Genomic DNA, 18,831 nt, shown 5'->3' with positions numbered 1-18,831 from the left:
GTATACAACTACCAGAAATCATTTACCAGGGAGGATGTGACAAGGGCCTAGCACAATACACGCGGCTTGAGTAGTCATGTCCCTTAATATCCCAATACTTCACCAAGAACTGAAAATGCTCTCTCTGTTAGAAAGGATTCCAGCCAGGAGCCCTCACCCTCAGAATAGAGAGATGAAAGGTGAATACCTTAATGGGAGTTCATGGTTCTTAGAACCTGGACAGGAGGTCCCGAATTAGTATTCAGATTAAGAGGTGGGAAGAGCACTTCCTTACTAATCTCTTTTATCTGGGCAGATTTTACACAAAATGTTTGAACTTTTAACTTTCCATTGGAGAGTATTTTAAAAATACCTTACCAAAACACACGGGGAATACATAACTAAATGAGAGGAGAGAAAATGTGTGTGATTGTGTTTGTATGTGTTTATACGTTGTTGAGAGGGAGCAAGGAGAGTGACACATCAGAAATATTTTAATAGATACGGCCTGACTCTGTAGCTGTGAGAATCTGATAAAGCACTTGATCTAGTCCTTGGCCAATTATGTTGCCACAAATGATTACTAGATGAGAAAAATCAACACGCCCTTATTTCAGTTCATTCAGGATTTCCTAACTTATGACTCACTCACATATGATTGTGAATGCTGTTTTTGGAGGTTGCCATAAGGGGCTACACGCTTTTATAAAACAGGACTTAAAACATTTTTCCAAGAAGTTTAAACATCTAAAAGATATTTAAAAAAGATAAAGTATATCAGAAAATAAATTATTTCAGCACCTCGCTTGACTAAATAGTCTGGTCAGTTCTGGCCTCAGGTGAAATCCATTCTGTGTGGTCTGACAGGATCTTCAGCTGAGTCACAGACAGGACTTCCAGGGTGCCACCTCACAAGTGGCTGCACCCAGTGTGCCTCTGGCAAACTCCAGCATCCCTCTGGGAACTTCCAAAGGGCACACCCTGAACCCCGAGCCACTTTAATTCTAGTTCTCAGAGAAAAGCCCAACAGCTGAGCTAAGACAACCATCACAGTGCTGGCAGGTTTGCAGGGTCCTGATTAAGCCCTTCTCAGCTACACAGATAGCTTAAATCCCACTAGGGGGCAGCCTGCCCCTCCCCGCTTCTCCTCCTCTTCCATTTTTGTGGGAACCCAGCTGCTGTAAGATTGAGAAAGGCAGTTGTGTCAACAGGAACAGGAGTACAAATGGGACTTGAGGCCTGGGTCCAGGCTCTGCCAGCTGTCAGGCTGTTGTTGTATCCTCACCATGCAAGGTCATTGGTGCTGAGAGATAATACATTCCTTTCCCAGACTCAATTTATTTCTGCCACTCAGGTACAATATTCCAGCTGAATCAATCAATAGAATTTTATAGCTGGAAAGGCTTTTGGAAATCATCCAGTCCCAATTTCCATGTTAGAGGAACCTGAGATGCAGCCACTTATCCAAAATCACGTATCCTATTTGTAGGAAAACCTGAGGTAGAACTTAAGGCTTCCAACTCCTTACCCAGTGCTCTTTTCTGCTACAGTAAGGTTTGTGTGTGTGGTGTGAGGAAGATCAGTCCTGAGCTGGCATCTGCTGGCAATCCTCCTCTTTTTGCTGGGGAAGATTGACCCTGAGCTAAGATCTGTGCCCATCTTCCTCTACTTTATATGTGAGACGCCTGCCACAGCATGGCTTGATGAGCAATGCCTAGGTCCGCACCCAGGATCCAAACTGGAGAAACCCTGGGCTGCAGAAGCTGAAGGTGTGAACTTAACCATTACAACACTGGGCAGTGCCAATAAGTTTTAACCTTAGACAGGCTCCTGGAGCATATAAGGTCCATAGACTCATGCCATCCAGGCACATAAAGGGTTAAAGCCTTGTTCCTAAGACCATCAATTTCATTTTCTTATTCAATTCCACAGGTGATCGGTATTCATGACATGACTTGTATGTCAGAACTATTATACATTAGCTTGTTTTTAAAGCTTCAGGAGTAATCACCATCCAAGCAGTTTTTGGAGGCCCCACAAAGGCCAGAAGTCCTTAGGAAGAGAAATTTGGTAAATAACGGTAGACTAGAAGGAAATTGTTTTCACATTTTGCCTTGGGCATCTATTTGGAAATAAATGCCTGCATTTAGTAGGCTGCATGTAGCCTCCTAAAGATGTGATTAGTAAAAGGCCCATACGTTTCCACTTAGAACCTCCAACATAGCTGTATCATTCTGCTTCTTCCACCTTCATTCATCCTACACATTTTCACTAAATTAGTGCTGGGTTCCAGGAAGGATATGAAGATGAGTAAGACATCTGTCTTTGAGGATTTTATAGACTAGTAAGGGAAAAGAGACAAAGTTACAATAAAATGTGATAGCTATAATAGAGGTATATACATAGCTCCAATGGAACAGAGAATAGAACAAGTGACCTGAAGGTGTCAGGGAAGTGTGCAGAGAGAAACTGACATTTCATTCATTCATTCAACAAATATTTATTGAGGTCCGATTTTTGCCAGGCACTGTTTTAGAGCAGCAAAGTCACTGCTTCTGTGGAATTCTCATTCTAGTGCTCATTCTAGGAAATACGCAAGTAAATAAATATGCAATATAGTAAGTGGGGATGAGTACTAAGATGGATAAAGCGGGGTAGAGGGACAGAGTGGTGCCAGGATGAGGATATGTGTTATTTTAAGTAGGATAAGGTGATAATTAGGCAGAAACCTGAAAGTAGTGAGGAGGATGAGGACATCATGCAAGTATCTAAGAAGAGACTGTTCCAGGCAGAGGGAAGAGCAAGTGTAAGCCTCCTGAGGTGGGAGTGTGTTTGGTGCATGCAAGGAACAATGAGGGAGCCAGAGTGGCTGGCCCACAGTGGGAAGGTGGAGAGGCACAGGAGATGAGGCCAGAGATATACTGAGGTGGAGTAAGCAGATCAAGAAGGGCCTTACAGGCCACGGTAAAAACTTAGGATTTAATTCCAAATGGAATGAGAAGCCATTGGAGGGATTTGAGTGGACCAATTGCATGATTTGATTCAGGCTTTAGGAAGATCACTCTGGCTGCTGTGCTAATAGACTATAGTTGGGGAAGGCTAGGGTCAGAAAAACAAGCTAGGGGCCTAGCGTAGTATCTCAGAGGAGAAATAGTAATGGCTTGGACCAGTGTTGTAGTAGTGGAGGAGATAAGACACCTGAGCAGCATCTTGAGAAATTGGTGAGCAACTTGTAGCTGAACATAGGGAGTGTATGGGCCAGAGTGGAGAATGAGACTGGAGGGGTTAGCAAAACTCAAAGATAAGAAGTTTTGACTTTATTCAGTAAGCACCACAAATTCTTAAACAACCAGAGGTAAGGACAAGGGTAATATTCGATTTTAGGAAGATTATTCTGACTGTGGTATGGAGGCTGGCCTGGGCTACAGAGAGACCAGAGGCCAGAAAACTGAAGTTAAATAGATGCAAGTCAGAGGAAGAAGGTAGTGGTTTAATGATAACTGAATTATGGTTAACAATAGGTTTGTTCTCATAGGGTGTACTAACTTTTCACATAGGATAGAATTTTTTAAAATTGGTAATGGCAGCATTCCAATTTGGATGTCAAAGGATGGCAGAAGACAAGCAGAGGCAGGAGGGAGGAATTCTTCCACAAAGTGTTGTCCTGAGCAAGCCCCAGAGCACTTTCTCAAAGGGCCTTGTTGGTGTGGCAATGCCTTGCCTATATGGTACTACATTCCCAGCCCACACAGGCTGAGCAGGCAGATGAGTAGGCAGCCCTTTAGATGGGCTTCTCCATGACACGCTTCAGCTGTGGGCCAATGTCTTGATGACTACATATGAAATTCTGGGTCAAGTAATTAAGAAATGGGGAGGAGAATCACTGTGAGCTGAGCTGGCCTTTTACTGCATAGTCATTTAGTCTATATTATTGTCAGGACACAACTTGCTCCTGTTTGTGACATAGGTCATCAATGTAGGGGCATTTCAGAGGCACAGCTTAGAATAAGGTTTGAATGACTAACTCACTAGTGATTCATCATATGAGCGCTCCAAGGTTGCCGACTGTCTTATCATTGTTTCCCTATGGCACCAAGTATAATGCCTTTGACAATAGGCTCTCAATAAACTTGTGTTGAGGGAATAAATGTGACTTTAAAGGACTGAGATTTCCTGTCTCTCAGTGTTCCCATCTATAAACTGAGGAAAATGTCTATTTGTATCTATGAACTAAGAATATAAGTTCTAGTAAATACATCTGAAAGGCATTTCATTACTCTGCTTTCCAGGAGAACTGTTTTGGGGTACATTATATTGAAAAATAAAGAAACATTAACTAGAAGAGAACATAAAAGGCTGCACGGCATGGAGGATTGGTATTGGACTGGGCGTCTACACAACCAAAGACAATTTTGAGTTTGTTTCTTGATGATCTTGGTAAACTGATTTACACTTCTTGGCCTCAGCTTCAATATTACTTCCAAAATTAACAGTCTATGATTATAATTATGTTTTACTGAATTCCATCATTATTTCTATTGTAGGACAAAGTTCAAATTGAACCAACAGGCATGTTACCAATTTTTTTTTTCTGCTTTATCTCCCCAAGCCCCCCCGTACACAGTTGTATATCTTAGTTGCAGGTCCTTCTAGTTGTGGGATGTGGGACGCCGCCTCAACGTGGCCTGACGTGCGGTGCCATGTCCACGCCCAGGATCCGAACCCTGGGCCGCCGCAGTGGGGCGCGCAAATTTAACCACTCAGCCATGGAGCCAGCCCCCGCATGTTACCAATTTAATCATATCACATGTCCCTTAACATCTCTGTAACTCAAGAGTCTTCCTCTGGAAAGTAATGCAATAGACAAGCTGATCTTAATTCTTCCTTTTGCTCTGAAATTCTACATGTCACACAATGGGTATGAATCAACACTCCTTTTTCGCCAGCACCATATGATAAAATGTTTGACTTTCTCATGCTTTGTAGATCACCACTTGCTCCTGAAGCTGTCCTTGAGGTTTTGCCATGGGTCACTTAAAGGATTAGAACCAACGATCTATAGAGGGCCATTCATTCACCAAGATTCATTAAGCTCCTTCAAATTGTCAGGTACTGTGCCAGAAAAATAAGAGATGAAGACGAGGTCTCTGTTCTCAGTCCAGCAATCCCCTCAATAAGATCAAGTTAATAAATATGATCATTTTATCATTCTCTTCATTTTTAAAAATATTTTATATTAGTGCATTTCCATTCTCATTTAATGGGTTTCTTTGGCTCCTAGAGTAAACATGTAGTCTCCTAGATTCTTTTGGAGGATTATTATTACTTAAATTTAAGTCATTTCTATATCTGGAATTTGTTTTTATATATGGTATAAGATTGTACCAAATTTAATTTCCTTCATACGGATCAACAGTTTTTCCCATAACATTTATTAAATTATCCATCCCTTTTTCATTTAATTAAACAAAATAGTTGTCATTTATTAAATTTTCATATATACTGACCCCTATTTCTAGATTCCCTAGTCTGTTTCACTTATATATTTGCCTATTCAATTATATTGCCAAATTTATTTGATTCTGGAGCCATTAAAATATGTTCTGATATCTGGTAATGCAAGTACCCCCTTACCAGTCTTTCTTTGCAAATTCTTATTGGCTATCCTTGCACATTTATTTGTCCTATATAAACTTTAAGATAGTTTCGGGTTCTTAATTGGATATTGTTTGGATTCCAATTGGAGTTACATTAAAGCTATAAATTAACTTTGGGGGAACGGACATTTTTGTGATGTTGTTTTCCTGTCCAAGGATATAGTATGTGTAACCATTTGTTCAGCCCTTGTTTTATGTTCTTCAGTAAGATCTTACTATTTGGCAAAAGACAATGTAAACGAGTCAATAAAAATTATATTTATTTGAAAAATAATATTTTCAATGAAGAGGACAAATACTGGTTTATAAAATATAAAGTGCTCTTGGGGCTGGCCCCGTGGCCGAGTGGTTAAGTTCGCGCGCTCCACTGCAGGCGGCCCGGTGTTTTGTTAGTTCGAATCCTGGGCGCGGACATGGCACTGCTCATCAGACCCGCTGAGGCAGCGTCCCACATGCCACAACTAGAAGGACCCACAACGAAGAATACACAACTATGTACCGGGGGGCTTTGGGGAGAAAAAGGAAAAAATAAAATCTTTAAAAAAATATATATATAAAGTGCTCTTATAAATTGATAAGAGAGAGATAAACAACTAAAAGAAAAATGAGCAAGGGGCATGAATAGGTAATTTACAGAAGAGTAACTCCAAATAGCTGACAAACATGGAAAAATGCTCACACTCACCCATAAAGACTTTCAAATTGAAGATAAAATGAGGTATCACTTTATACCAGGATTTCTCAAACTTATTGGCATTCTAGGCTGGATAACTGTTATGGGGGCTGCCTTGATCATGGTAGGGTATTTAGCAGAATCCCTGGTTCTGCCCACTAGAAGCTAGTAGCACCTACCCCCAACCATGAGTGACAGTTATGACAATCAAACCTATCTCCAGACTTTGCCAAATGTCCCAGGCGAGGTGGGTGGGGCAAAATCATTACAGGCTGAGAAACACTGCTTTTCACCTATCAGACTAGGAAAACTTTAAAGGCCTGATTACACCTGTTGTTGGCAAGGATGCAGTGCAACACAAAGACTCATATGTTGCTAGTAAAAATGTAAGTTATTATAGCTTTTATGGAAAATGACTGAACAATGTCTATTAAAATAAAAAATGCATATACTCTTTGACCTAGTTATCCCACGCCTGGGAATAAAACCCATAAAAATGAAACAAAAACTACATAGACATATATTGTCAAGGATGTTAATTGCAACATTGTTGGAAGTGACCAAAAAACTGAAAACACGGTGAATGAACATAAATAGGGAAAGGTTGAATGATGGTACACCCACACAACGGGACATTAGAAAGAATTAGAGCTTAACCTTATTACGTGGAATGTTTCTCGTGAATTATTCCTGAGTCAGAAAAGCAAGATTGAAAAGGGTGCATAATATAACTCTACTTTTTGCAAAATACACATTCCCACATGCTTTTATACATAAATAGAGAAAAACGTCTCTCAATATTCTATTTACCCCTACAGAATGGGCAAAAATATTTGCGTATCATATATCTGACAAGGCTCTAGTATCCAAGATGTGTAAAAAAACTCTTACAACTCAACAACAAAAAGACAACCCAATTAAAAAGTGGGCAAAAGACTTGAACAGACATTTCTCCAAAGAAGACATACAAATGGCTAATGAATACATGAAAAGATGCTCAACATCATTAATCATTAGGGAAATGCAAATCAAAACCACAATGAGATATCAGTTCACACCCCTAGGATGGATATTTTTTAAAAAAAAAAAGAAAAGAAAAAATAACAACTGTTGGCAAGGACGTGGAGAAATTGGAACCCTCATACATTGCAGGTGGGAACATTAAATGGTGCAGGCTCTGTGATAAACAGTTTGATACTGCCTCAAATAGTTAAACATAGAATTATAAAGTGATCTGGAAATTCCATTCCTACGTACCCAAAAGAATTGAAAACAGGTACTCGAACAAATGTCTGCACGCAAATGTTCACAGCAGCACTATTCACAACAGCCAAAAAGTGGAAACAACCCAAATGTCCATCAACTGATGAATGGATAAACAAAATGTGTTATATACATAAAACGGAATATTTTTCAGCCATAAAAAGGCATGAAGTACTGATATATGCTACAATGTTGATGAACCTTGAAAATGTTATGCTAAAAGAAAGAAGCCAGACACAAAAGGTCCCATATTGTATGATTCCATTTGTATGAAATATCCCGAATAGGTAAATCCATAGAGACAGAAAGCATATTAGTGCTTGCCAAGGGCCAAGGGAGAGGGAGAATAGGGAGTGATTGCTTCATGGGTACAAGTTTCCTTTCGGGGTGGTGAAATGTCTTAAAACTAGATAGAGGTGATGGTTGCACAACATTGTGAATGTACTAATGCCACTGAGTCGTTTACTCAAATACGGTTAATGGGTAATCTTATGTGAATATTGCCTCAATTTAAAAAATATATTCTATTTACCACTGCAGTAGTTTCCTATTGCTGCATAACACATTTTTACAAACTTAGCAGTATAAAACATTACGATAACAGCTTAGCTCACAGTTCTGTAGATCAGAAGTCCAGGTGGGCTTGGGTGGGTTCTCTACTGAGAGATTCACAGGAAGAAATTCAAGTGTTGGCCAAGCTGGACTCTTAATCTGGAGGCTCTGAGAAAGAATCCACTTCCAAGTTCCTTTAGGTTATTAGCAGAATTCTGTTCCTTGTGACTGTAGGACTGAAATCCCCTCTTCCTTGCTGGCTGTATAGCCAGGAGTCAGTCTCAACTGCTACAGGGTACCCACATCCTTGGTACATAACCTCCTCCAACATCAAATCTTTCTCATTCTTCAATTACCTATGACTTCCTCTTCTGCTACCAGCAGGAGAAACTTCTCTGCTTTTAAAGAGCTCGTGTGATTAGATTTGGCCCACAAGGATAATCTAGCTTTTGCCATATAATGTAACAATCACAATCGTACTATCTCATCAAATTCAGGGGTTCCACTCCACACTCAATGGGGTGGGGATTAGATTACACAAGGGCAAGGGTCATTGGAGGTCATTCTCAGAACTCTGCCTACCACGGCCTCTTAGAGAAAAATAGCAAAAAATAGTTTCTACCCAATTCAAGAACAAACATTATTTGTTAGTGCCCAACATTGCAAAGAGGAGCTGAGGTGTCTAATTGATTTATACCATGGAAAAGTTTCAAAAGCAGTAATTTACAGATTAACACAATTCAGGTCTCCAAGCCTCAGGGAAGGGACAGAAAGCTCTTCTTCATAAGTCGGCTCACTCTTTCTGAGGCCTCTCCCGGTTTTCTTTTTTCTTTTTCTTTTCTACCAAAGCACTGAATTTAAATGCAAAGCAATTGCCAAGAGGACCACTAGTGTTCTCTCTGTAGTCATGATGAGAGGCGGATACTACGGCTGGAGTTTAGGGGACTAAATGATTGTATTATGTAGATAGTAGTTCTCACTTTTTTGCCTCAAGACTTCTGTTATTGAGGACCCTAAAGACTCTTTATTTTTGTGGGTTACACTTATTGATAGTTGCCATATTAGAAATTAAATCTGAAAAGCTTTTTAAACACAAAAATATGCAAGCAAATATTCTCTTAGCTGTTAAAGTGATGATGTCATCACACATCATGTAGTTTCTAGCATGAAAAAGGAAATGAAGTCTTGGTACTATTATGAGAATAGCTTGACGTTGTCGAACTCTGAAAAGGTCCCAAGAACCCCTAAGGCTTCCTGGATCACACTTCGAGACCCACTGATAGATGTAAATACCAACAATTGCATTTCTTCAAAGATTAATCAACTCACATATTTTGGTGCCATTCACTTGTGCAGCCTTAGAAACAAGTCTGCCTTCTTTCCTTTTACTAGCATGTTGTGCCATCTGGTAAGACTCATTTTTCCGGCTGAATGCAAAAAGTATCCCTTTTGCAAAAAGTGTCATTTGCTGACACAGGGGAAAAATTGAGCTAGATGGGTCGTAACATACATGAAAACAAAACAGAGTTCAAAAATGTTCTCTGTGAGCTTCTGGGAGGATGTGTTACTCCGCAAATCTTGCACAGGGAAAACTCCTTTACGTGGTGCAGCTTGGTCTGCAGTGGAAAGGACTGGGATAGAGTCAGGCCGTGAGTCAGGCAGAAAGAGGCTTATACATTGAGACGAAAGAAAGCACTGGGAATTCTTGTCATGCTTTGCCCTTGAAAACTATGCCAAGACCTCTTTTTTTGGTGTTTTTTTTTTTTCTTAATGAAGAGACCGGTGATATTTCGTGATTGCGTCAATGACTCAGGATTTCCCACTTTCCTTTTAAACACAGGCTGTATCATACAGTTATGTTTGTTCTCTTTGTATCCTGCTTGCAAAAAGTGACGAAATAAAGCTAAAACCCTTTAATTAGGACTCCATTACGGTCCTTCAGTTAAGGGACTAGCTCCTTCGTCCTTCTCACAATACTTGAGGTTACTTTCTTCCCTTCAGTCTGTCGGAAACGTCCCGAGCGCTCAGAGCCGAGGCTTCCAGTGCCTTTCTTCGGCAGCTGAATACAGTTTAAAACACGAAAGCTGCTGGAGGAGAGGTTTAACACTCCCCCGCCTCAAGGTTAAATCGTTGCCCGGCCTTGGCCACTAAGTCTCTCGGGAAAGAGAATATGAAAGGACGTCCAGAGGGACGGTGATTAAGAATGAGAGGGTGACCGTGGAACAGCGCGTTCCTTCCGGCGGGGATTAGGCCGCATGGAGCATTCCTGACAGAGGATGACCGAAGCGGCTGCGAGCGTGGGCCGACAGCTCCCCGCCTGACCAGCGCGCGCCGCCAGGACAACCACGGCGTCCGTCCCGGAGCCCTTCAAGTCCCCCGCGCCGGAGCCCCCGGACGTCAGCGGTCTGGCGGGCCGCCGCCCGTTCGCATCCTGTGACCCAACGACCAATGGGAGAGAAGCCACATTCCCGGCGTCCGCTGTGATTGGCTCTCAGCGTGGAGGCGGGGCGGAGGGTGGGCGTGTCCGGTTTTCTGCCGCGCGGCGGGCGGCCCCGCGTGAGGCGCCGGCGCAAGGGAAGGCCGGGGGCTTGGCGGCCCCAGGCGGCGGCGAGCCCAGAACGGCCCGGCCCCACAGAAAGGAGGCGCCTGCGCTAGGGCAGCGCCTGAACCTCACTCCAGGTGGCAGAGGAGGAAAAGGAGAAGGAAGGGGCCGGGCCGGGTCCCCGCCCCTCGCGCTCCGGATGGAAGTGCCGGGCCCGGTGTCCCGGCGGGCGGCGGCGGCGGCGGCGGCCACCATGCTCCTGCGCACGGCTCGGGTCCCTCGCGAGTGCTGGTTCTTGCCCACCGCGCTGCTCTGCGCCTACGGCTTCTTCGCCAGCCTCAGGCCGTCCGAGCCGTTCCTGACTCCCTACCTGCTGGGGCCCGACAAGAACCTAACCGAGAGGGAGGTACGCCCGGCGGGGCGCGTGCGGGGGGATGCGGTCAAGGAAAGGACAGGCGGTGAGAAAAGCGTTCTGGGCAGGGATTGCTGACTCTCCCCACTGGGAAGGCGGCTCCGTGCGGGGCGCGGCTTTAATTTGTGCTGCTTTTCTGTCGTCAGTGGGGTTTATAGGGCACGTCTTGCGTGAAGGGTCGGGAGCCCCAGTGCACGTGTGCCCCAGGCGATGTGCTGATGATGCGGTAATGTAGCTTAGCCCCACTCTGCTCAGACTGGTCCAGCAGTTCCCGCTGCGGGGCGGGGGGGGAGGGATATTTGGATAAAAAAGTGAAAACAGCAAGTTGTACTTTGGACATGGTAGTAAAGGTTTAGTAAATATTTGTTGTCTGAAAGTAGGGAACCAGAGGTGAGTAATCCTTGCTTTTCCGAAAGGATCTTCCCTCCCCCTTCGCACCCTCTTCCTTCCCATGGCTTACTTCCTTTACCTTTGACAGACGGAGGTGCTCAAATAAGGACAGTACAGGACAACAAAAATCTGTCATCTTGATTCGTCTTGATTTTTAATTGTGTGAGGCTGTGAACAAGGACATGCTGCCTCCCCCCCTTAGTCCCTACCTCCTGGGACAGAAGCAGATACTTAGTATCACATAATTGGCGCTTAGTTATGGTTTTTGTTGCATTGTGAATTGTTGCTTCACAGATGTTAGTTTTGCTTCTCAACATCTTGGAAAGCTTCTGTCCCGCTGTGATGCTCAGGGTAATTGAGAGCACATAGGCCATGATTAAGAACTTCTTGCTGACTGATTTTCCCTTAGTCAAGTTCTTCAGAAGTGCGTCACGTACTGTAAAAATGTGTTCAACTCAAAGTGTATAGTCAATCTCAACACTTGTTTTTTGAAGAAGAAAGACATTATGTTAACTGGAAAAGGAATTAAACTCAAGGTGCTATATCGAAAAACCAAAATAAAGCAGATTCAACATCCTCTCTTTGAACACTACAAAGTGTGAGAGCTGAGGTCTGGTGTCTCTTTCTGGAACACTACAAAGGGTGAAAGCTGAGTGGCCACTTGTTAGCTGTTCCTTTTTTCCTGTGCTTCCTTTTCTCCCACCCTGCCTTCCCGCCCCAGTCGCTGTGAAATACTCCTCCTGTTTAAACCTTACTCTTCTCCCTTGGTTAGTAGTTACCTCTTTTGAGTAGCAGCTCAGTATCCCTGCATAACCGGTCAGAGCAGGATGCAATTACTCATAGTCCAGTTTGTTGTTGCATTGCTCCTCTATTTTCAAGGGCATTTATCAAGGAATTGAAAGCTGGTGTTGAATCCTGGATTGAGGTTTGCATTTGAGTTTCGCCTATTGTCTCACATCTAGCAAGTGTCCCTGACTTGTACCAAACTTCCGATCTTCTGTTTCTCAGTCTTATGGACCACTCCACCAGGGACTGTAACAGTTATTCATTATACCTGTTTGAGTTTTAATATTGGTTAAAAACAATTATAAAGTAGAAAGGGCCAAATTTTGTGAACAAAATGATTTTACAAGAAGGAACTTCCTGCAGTAAATATGAGAGAATGATTCTGGAGACCCAAAACAGCCGCTGAATCTGAAGTCTGGCCACTGAAGCAGAAGTGATACTCCTTGTGAGCTGCTCACAATTAAAGTTTCATGTGAACTGCCATGTGATCTGCACAGTTTGTGCGCCTTGCCTGACAGAGAAATATGTGGGGGAGAAACATGCTGCCGGTGTTGATATTTGAAAGCTGATCTGTTTTGAGACCTATTTTGTCACGTGCCCTTGGCAGAGAGCTGCTGTGTGATGTGCCATCATGTGCCCTGTCTTATCAGAAAGCTCTCTAGTGTGAGTGAAATATGTTCAGGGAGTATAGGAATAAAGCAGAGGTGTCACGCCCAGTAAATAGTTGCTGATTATATAATAAAAACGTAGTACATTTCTGTTTTATTGCAAATTAGATGAGGAAGAGGACAGGGTCTGAAAAGCAATCTAGTAGTCTAGAAAGGCGTGTCATTTGTCTGAAGACATTAACATCGTGGCTGATTCTGTTGGTTGTGTACGGGATGGCTCTGTTTACTCTCTCTGGACCCCTAGATTTTTTTCAAATCTAATAACTGAAGTAAATAGAACAACTTGGTCTCCATCCTGACCGAGTGCTTGCTCTCACCAATGGACAGTTAAATAAAAAATATTATGTGATTTTTAGGCAAAGCTAATGTCAAATCACAGTCAGTGATGTTTGTATTTCCTCCTAGAAGACTTTAAAAGGGCAAGTTGGATCATCTTAAATGGAGCTGTTATTAACCAAATCCAGAGACATACGGAGGGGAAAAAGGACAAAATTTCCTCTGTCTTTCCACTCTCAAAGGACTTTTTCTTACATTTCAGGGAAAGTGCTAATCTGTTTTAGGTACCACTTTATAAGTTTAAACAGGTTAAAATTTGTATTCCAATAGTTGAAAGCCAAACTTCCAATAAAACAGAACACTTTCTCTACAAAATTTTTTTGATCCTTTTATGTTTTTTAGCATGTGACTTGACAGACATTCACTACCTTTCTTTGATGTTTTTGAAACATTCCACCAATTCGGCCTGATATTTAGAGCCTTACAGAATTTGACTCTTCTCTCTTTAATGGCCTTATCTTCTACTGCATCCTCTTTCCCTTGCCTGCTTCCACAAGCCCAAGCCCCGTCCACATTAATCTTATACTCATAAGTCCAGCATATCCGCAGTCTCTCATCTACTGGCGTGTACTCGAAGGAGTGGTCTCTGCTTGGAATAATCTTCCCATACATATCTGTTGATATCTTTCTGTTAGCCTCTGACTTTCTGATCCTTGAAGCTGCATCTCAAAGAAGCAACCTCGTATTTCTGATCTCCCTTACCAATAACGTATGTGTGTATATTCCTCACTAGGTTCAGCACTCCTGGAGAACTGAGGGTTCATTTTATTTATTTATTTATTTGTTTGTTTGTTTTTATAATCCCCATACAGCTTGAAAACAGAGTCGTGCAATTAAATGATTATTAACTAGTTGTTTAATTGAAACTTGATTCTAAAATACAGTCCAAATCTGAATTAGAACTTAAAACTGAACACTTATTTTCCCTTGACTTTTTGTATCTCAGAAGAAAGCACAAACGAGCTCTAATCGAGAGTTGTGAAAGTCACCTCAGAGTAAAATGATTTCCCTTTGGCCACATGGCAGATTTTACCTGAGATAAGAAGATTGTCTAGGGGACGGACAATAGGAGTCTGTAATTTGTACGGTATTGTGTAGGAAGTTTTCCTTCAGGATTCAAAGAATCTGTCAAAGAAGCATTTTCTGTGTAACCGCTTCTCCTTGGAGGCACTGAAAGAGAAGAGGGGTCTTCTTTTGGAGACCCAGGGTCTAAGCTCTGGAGATTATATAGTCTTCTTCTCTTCATGAATGCTCTGTAAAAGCACCTCAGTGCAGGTTGACAAAGCTGCTGCAGGCATTAGAAGTAACCCTGGACCAGAGGACATGCTCAGTAACAGTTTTCTGATAGAAGAAAAGAGGCATTTCAGTGCGGTGGATTCAGAATATCTAGGTTCAGCTCCTCCCTCTGCCAGTTACTAGCTTTGATAACTTTGGACAGTTGACTTAACATTTCTCTAAGGCCAAGTTTCCTTGATTGTAAAATAGAAATAGTAAAAGCAGTTACCTCTTAGGGTTGTTGTTTGTATTAAGTAAGGTAATGGAGGTAAGGCGATTAGCATAGTGTGGAGCACATCAGTAGAGATTGCTATTATAATGCCGATAATACTGGAAGAAGGACATTCATCGTGGGTTGATCTCTCTCAGGGGAAAAGTCAGATTTCTTATGCAGAATAAGTTAGAGGACCCATCTGATCTCCACGCCCTCACTCCTACCCGCCTCCACCCCCCCCCCCCCCCCCGCCCCCTTGCCTTTGTTTTTGATTCTACTTGGCATTGCAAGTCTGGCGATCTTATGTTTCCTCCTTGTCATTATCTAAAGTGTGGTTTTGTATTAGGAGTAAAATTAGACTCCTAAGTATAAAGACTTTAAATTGATAATTAAAAGGATGAGATTTATATAATGAAGACTTGGCAATTAATCGTTTGGGACAACTATTATTGAAAGTTATATGACGTGTTTAAGTGCAGACCATACTACTAGAGTGAAGAAATCAATTAAAATCCCAAGGAATATGGTGGAAAACAGGGAGATGAGGTATTGAAGGAAGAGATGGGGGTATTTTAAAGGAGAGGTATCATGGCTAATAGCTTTGTGGTGTTGTGTTGGGGAAAATGTGAAGCTGAAGAAACGTGGAGTAAACAGAGGAGGCACTTTCAAAATTAAGAAAACTGTAGGAGAATATCTGTAAAACTATAGGCAAAAAGGAGTGGGAAGTTGTTAAACAGAACTATGAAAAGTCTGTAGGGAAGCCTTCACTCCTTCTGGCTTTCATCTCAAGGTGACCCTTATCCCCTTTGGTTTTCTACTAAGAGGCGTCTTATGCTGTAGTTACGCCAGCTAGCCAAGTGCACTTTGTTCCTCATTCACTGGAATAAGAACCATTTCTACCGTTCTTGATTATTCTTTCATACATATTCAGGTGCAAGAAAATTTCCTGATCAAGTAGAGGTTGCTAAATGATTTATAAACACAAATTAGACCAAAATTCATGAAGGTGAGGCTATTAGACAAATGACTTTTGAGATTCGGCCAGTCAGAAACAGAAATCAAGTCTGGAATATGTTTCAGATTGTGTTTTACTTTTATAGTTGTGCTCTGCACTGGCAAAAAGTTTTACAATAATTGTTTACTTTATGGTTCCTTTAAAACCTTAAAAAAAATTAGACCATTTTATACTCCGGTGAACTGAGGTATACATGAAAGTTAAAAAGAAAGTTACCCATGGTCTTAGATTGTCAAAGTGTAGGATTAGATTGCTCCATTGCAAAGTATTTAGCCTGTTACCAAAGCTATCTTCTAGAAAGCACTTAAAAATTGGGGCCACTGATCCAGACTTTGAAATGATCATTTAAAGAACTGACTGACTGACCCCCCAGGGCCTTGCTGGACACTCAATAGGTGTCAGAGGAGGGAAAAGTCTCCTACAATGATTGTTGTTGGAAGAATGGGGTTGGCAGTTGGATTAGTTTAGTTAATTCATATTGTCCCAAGTGGTCTGTGTTTCAGCTTAATTTACATGTATTCTTTCATTTAATCCTTGCAACGAACAACCCTCTGGCATAGGTCTGACCCCTCTTTTACTGATAATGGAGACTAAGGCTAAAGGGAACTAGAAAAAGCTTGCCTACAATCACACAGCAAATGATGGAACTGAAGTTCCACCTGGGGTCTTTATGGTTCAAAGCTTATTTTAAAGATTATTTCTGCTATATCCCAATTTAAAAAACACATTAAAAAGAAAACAGCAAAATCTTCTATTTTTGTCCTATTACAGACAGACGAAAAGAAGGACATCAAAGTTGCCTATTATCCTACCATCTATAGACAGTTATCCTGTCAGGACTGTAGGACAGATTTACCCTTCTTACCTCTTCCTGTGCCCCAGAGAAATGAAACATAAAATCAAAGAAACCTAGTCAAATGGTAGGATCAGGGCTCCTTAGTCTGTGGTTAGTAGTAAGAATTGACAACACTTCCAAAACATTTATTTGTTTCCAAAACACTTATCGAGCCAAGTATCTTCCAGACAGTATGCTGGTTGTTAGGTTGTGCAGGTGAATGTCGAGTCCACCCTTAAGGAACCTTATAAGGTGATGGTTCTCAACTCTGGCTCATGTTAAAATCTCCTGGGAGGTTTTTAAAAATGCCTTTGACTGGGCATCCAAAATTTTTAAAGCTCCTCGGAGATGTGCAACCACGGTTAAGAGCCAGTTGCTATGAGGTAACTGGGGAGATGGACACATTACAAAGCAGTATCAACAGAGCTTTGAATGTTGCAATACAAATACTGTCAGCTTCAGCAAAGTCTTCCAGGAGGAAGAAGTCTTTGAATGAGGCCTGGTGAATGGGGAGGATTTTAGGAAAAAGATGATGGGGTGGAAATGGGGAAGTGTATTCCAAACAATTATCAGAATTGTTGTTGAGATTTCTTTAGTTGGTAAGGATGACGTATTTGACATGTTGGTAAGTTGTTTTATAAGAATAAATTGTTATGAATATTCTAGGTCCTTTGATATCACTAATGGGTTTTTCTTCTTCTTTTTCTATCAGGTCTTCAATGAAATTTATCCAGTGTGGACTTACTCTTACCTGGTGCTGCTGTTTCCTGTGTTCCTTGCCACAGACTACCTCCGTTATAAGCCTGTTGTTCTGCTGCAGGGACTCAGCCTTATTGTTACATGGTTCATGCTGCTCTATGCCCAGGGACTGCTGGCTGTTCAGTTCTTGGAATTCTTCTATGGCGTCGCCACAGCCACTGAAATTGCCTATTACTCATATATCTATAGTGTGGTAGACTTGAGCATGTACCAGAAAGTCACAAGTTACTGTCGAAGTGCCACCTTGGTGGGCTTCACAGTAGGCTCTGTCCTAGGGCAAATCCTTGTCTCGGTGGCAGGCTGGTCCTTGTTTAGCCTGAATGTCATCTCTCTTACCTGTGTTTCTGTGGCTTTTGCTGTGGCCTGGTTTCTGCCTATGCCACAGAAGAGCCTTTTCTTTCACCACGTTCCTTCTGCCTGCCAGGGAATGAATGGCATCAAGGTACAAAATGGCGGCATGGTTACTGACACCTCAGCTTCTAACCACCTTCCTGGGTGGGAGGACATTGAGTCCAAAATCCCTTTAAATGTGGAGGACCGTCCCATGGAGGAGCCGGTGAGTTTAGCCTTAAATGTCTTGTGGTTGCTGTTTGGGGGCTACCCCAATGGTGACGAAACGGACAGGAAGCCTTCTCCTGCTAGACCTTGTATCCATCTGGATTCAGGTTTTATTCTGAATTGGCTTATTGATTCCTTCATTCATAGATTCAAGATAAGGTCAGTTTTATACTAGGGATGACAAATATATTTTCCCCTGGAGTGAATGATCTCTGAGGTCAGACTGGCACAGCATTGTATTGCTCGTGTCAGAGATGTCTTAGATTGCAGGGGCTGTCTGTTCTTCTTCTTTCTATCCCCAGTACTTGGTGTATAAATAAAGCGCTCAGAAAACTTTGCTAAATGAATAGATGAAATAATTCTAATAAATGATGAATATCTACTTCCAGTTTTTGAATTGCAGCCCAGAATATTAAGGATAGAAAGTTATCTTCCTCTTCTGTGCTGGAAGTGTTATCTGATATTTATTTGCAAATGATACTTTGCCAAAGTGAGGTACTAATGAATGATACAGAGGATCACAAGAGGAAAATTTAAGCTGATGATGGAATAAATATTAAAAGTTCGACTATGAAATTATTCCTTAGAAGAGAGATATATGCCATCAAAATAATTCATCCATGCATTCTGTCTAGCCAGGAAGATTAATTGCCTCTCCCAGTCACTTACGATTTTTTATAAAAGCTTTTTATCTTTCTGTCAGGTTCTAAGCTATGAGGGGCAAAGCTTATTCCAACTGTACTGAGTTAGTCTTAGGTCTCCTGGGACGAGTTTGGAAATAAGCGTAATAACATTCAGGTTTTGCAGATGGGCTCTGTCAATCATTAAAACCAACCTCCATAAGCTTTGTAGGCTGGATTAGAGTAAAGAATCAATGTGAATAGTCTTTGGCTCTCTACCTGGAGTTAACTCAGATT

The 18,831-nt window shown here is 41.8% G+C and overlaps 1 protein-coding gene across 6 annotated transcripts in view; it reads left to right on the top strand.

The window, feature by feature from the left end:
• The first annotated feature begins 10,642 nt into the window (after window positions 1-10,642).
• Window positions 10,643-18,831, top strand: part of SLC19A2 (solute carrier family 19 member 2) — a 32,165-nt gene continuing 23,976 nt past the window's right edge. For all 6 annotated transcript variants that reach the window (XR_011532213.1, XR_011532209.1, XR_011532210.1 and 3 more), the window contains exons 1-2: window positions 10,643-11,072; window positions 17,310-17,912. Coding sequence is in view for 1 of the 6 variants with exons in the window: in XM_070591550.1 (XP_070447651.1) it covers window positions 10,866-11,072; window positions 17,310-17,912 (810 nt within the window). In the remaining 5 variants the exon portion in view is untranslated. The remainder of the gene's footprint in view (window positions 11,073-17,309; window positions 17,913-18,831) is intronic.

Source organism: Equus przewalskii, chromosome 23, assembly GCF_037783145.1.
Source record: "Equus przewalskii isolate Varuska chromosome 23, EquPr2, whole genome shotgun sequence".
In the NCBI taxonomy this organism is placed as follows: domain Eukaryota; kingdom Metazoa; phylum Chordata; class Mammalia; order Perissodactyla; family Equidae; genus Equus; species Equus przewalskii.
The sequence above is the reverse complement of the archived record's forward strand: the minus strand, read 5'-3'. Positions and strand labels throughout refer to the sequence as shown.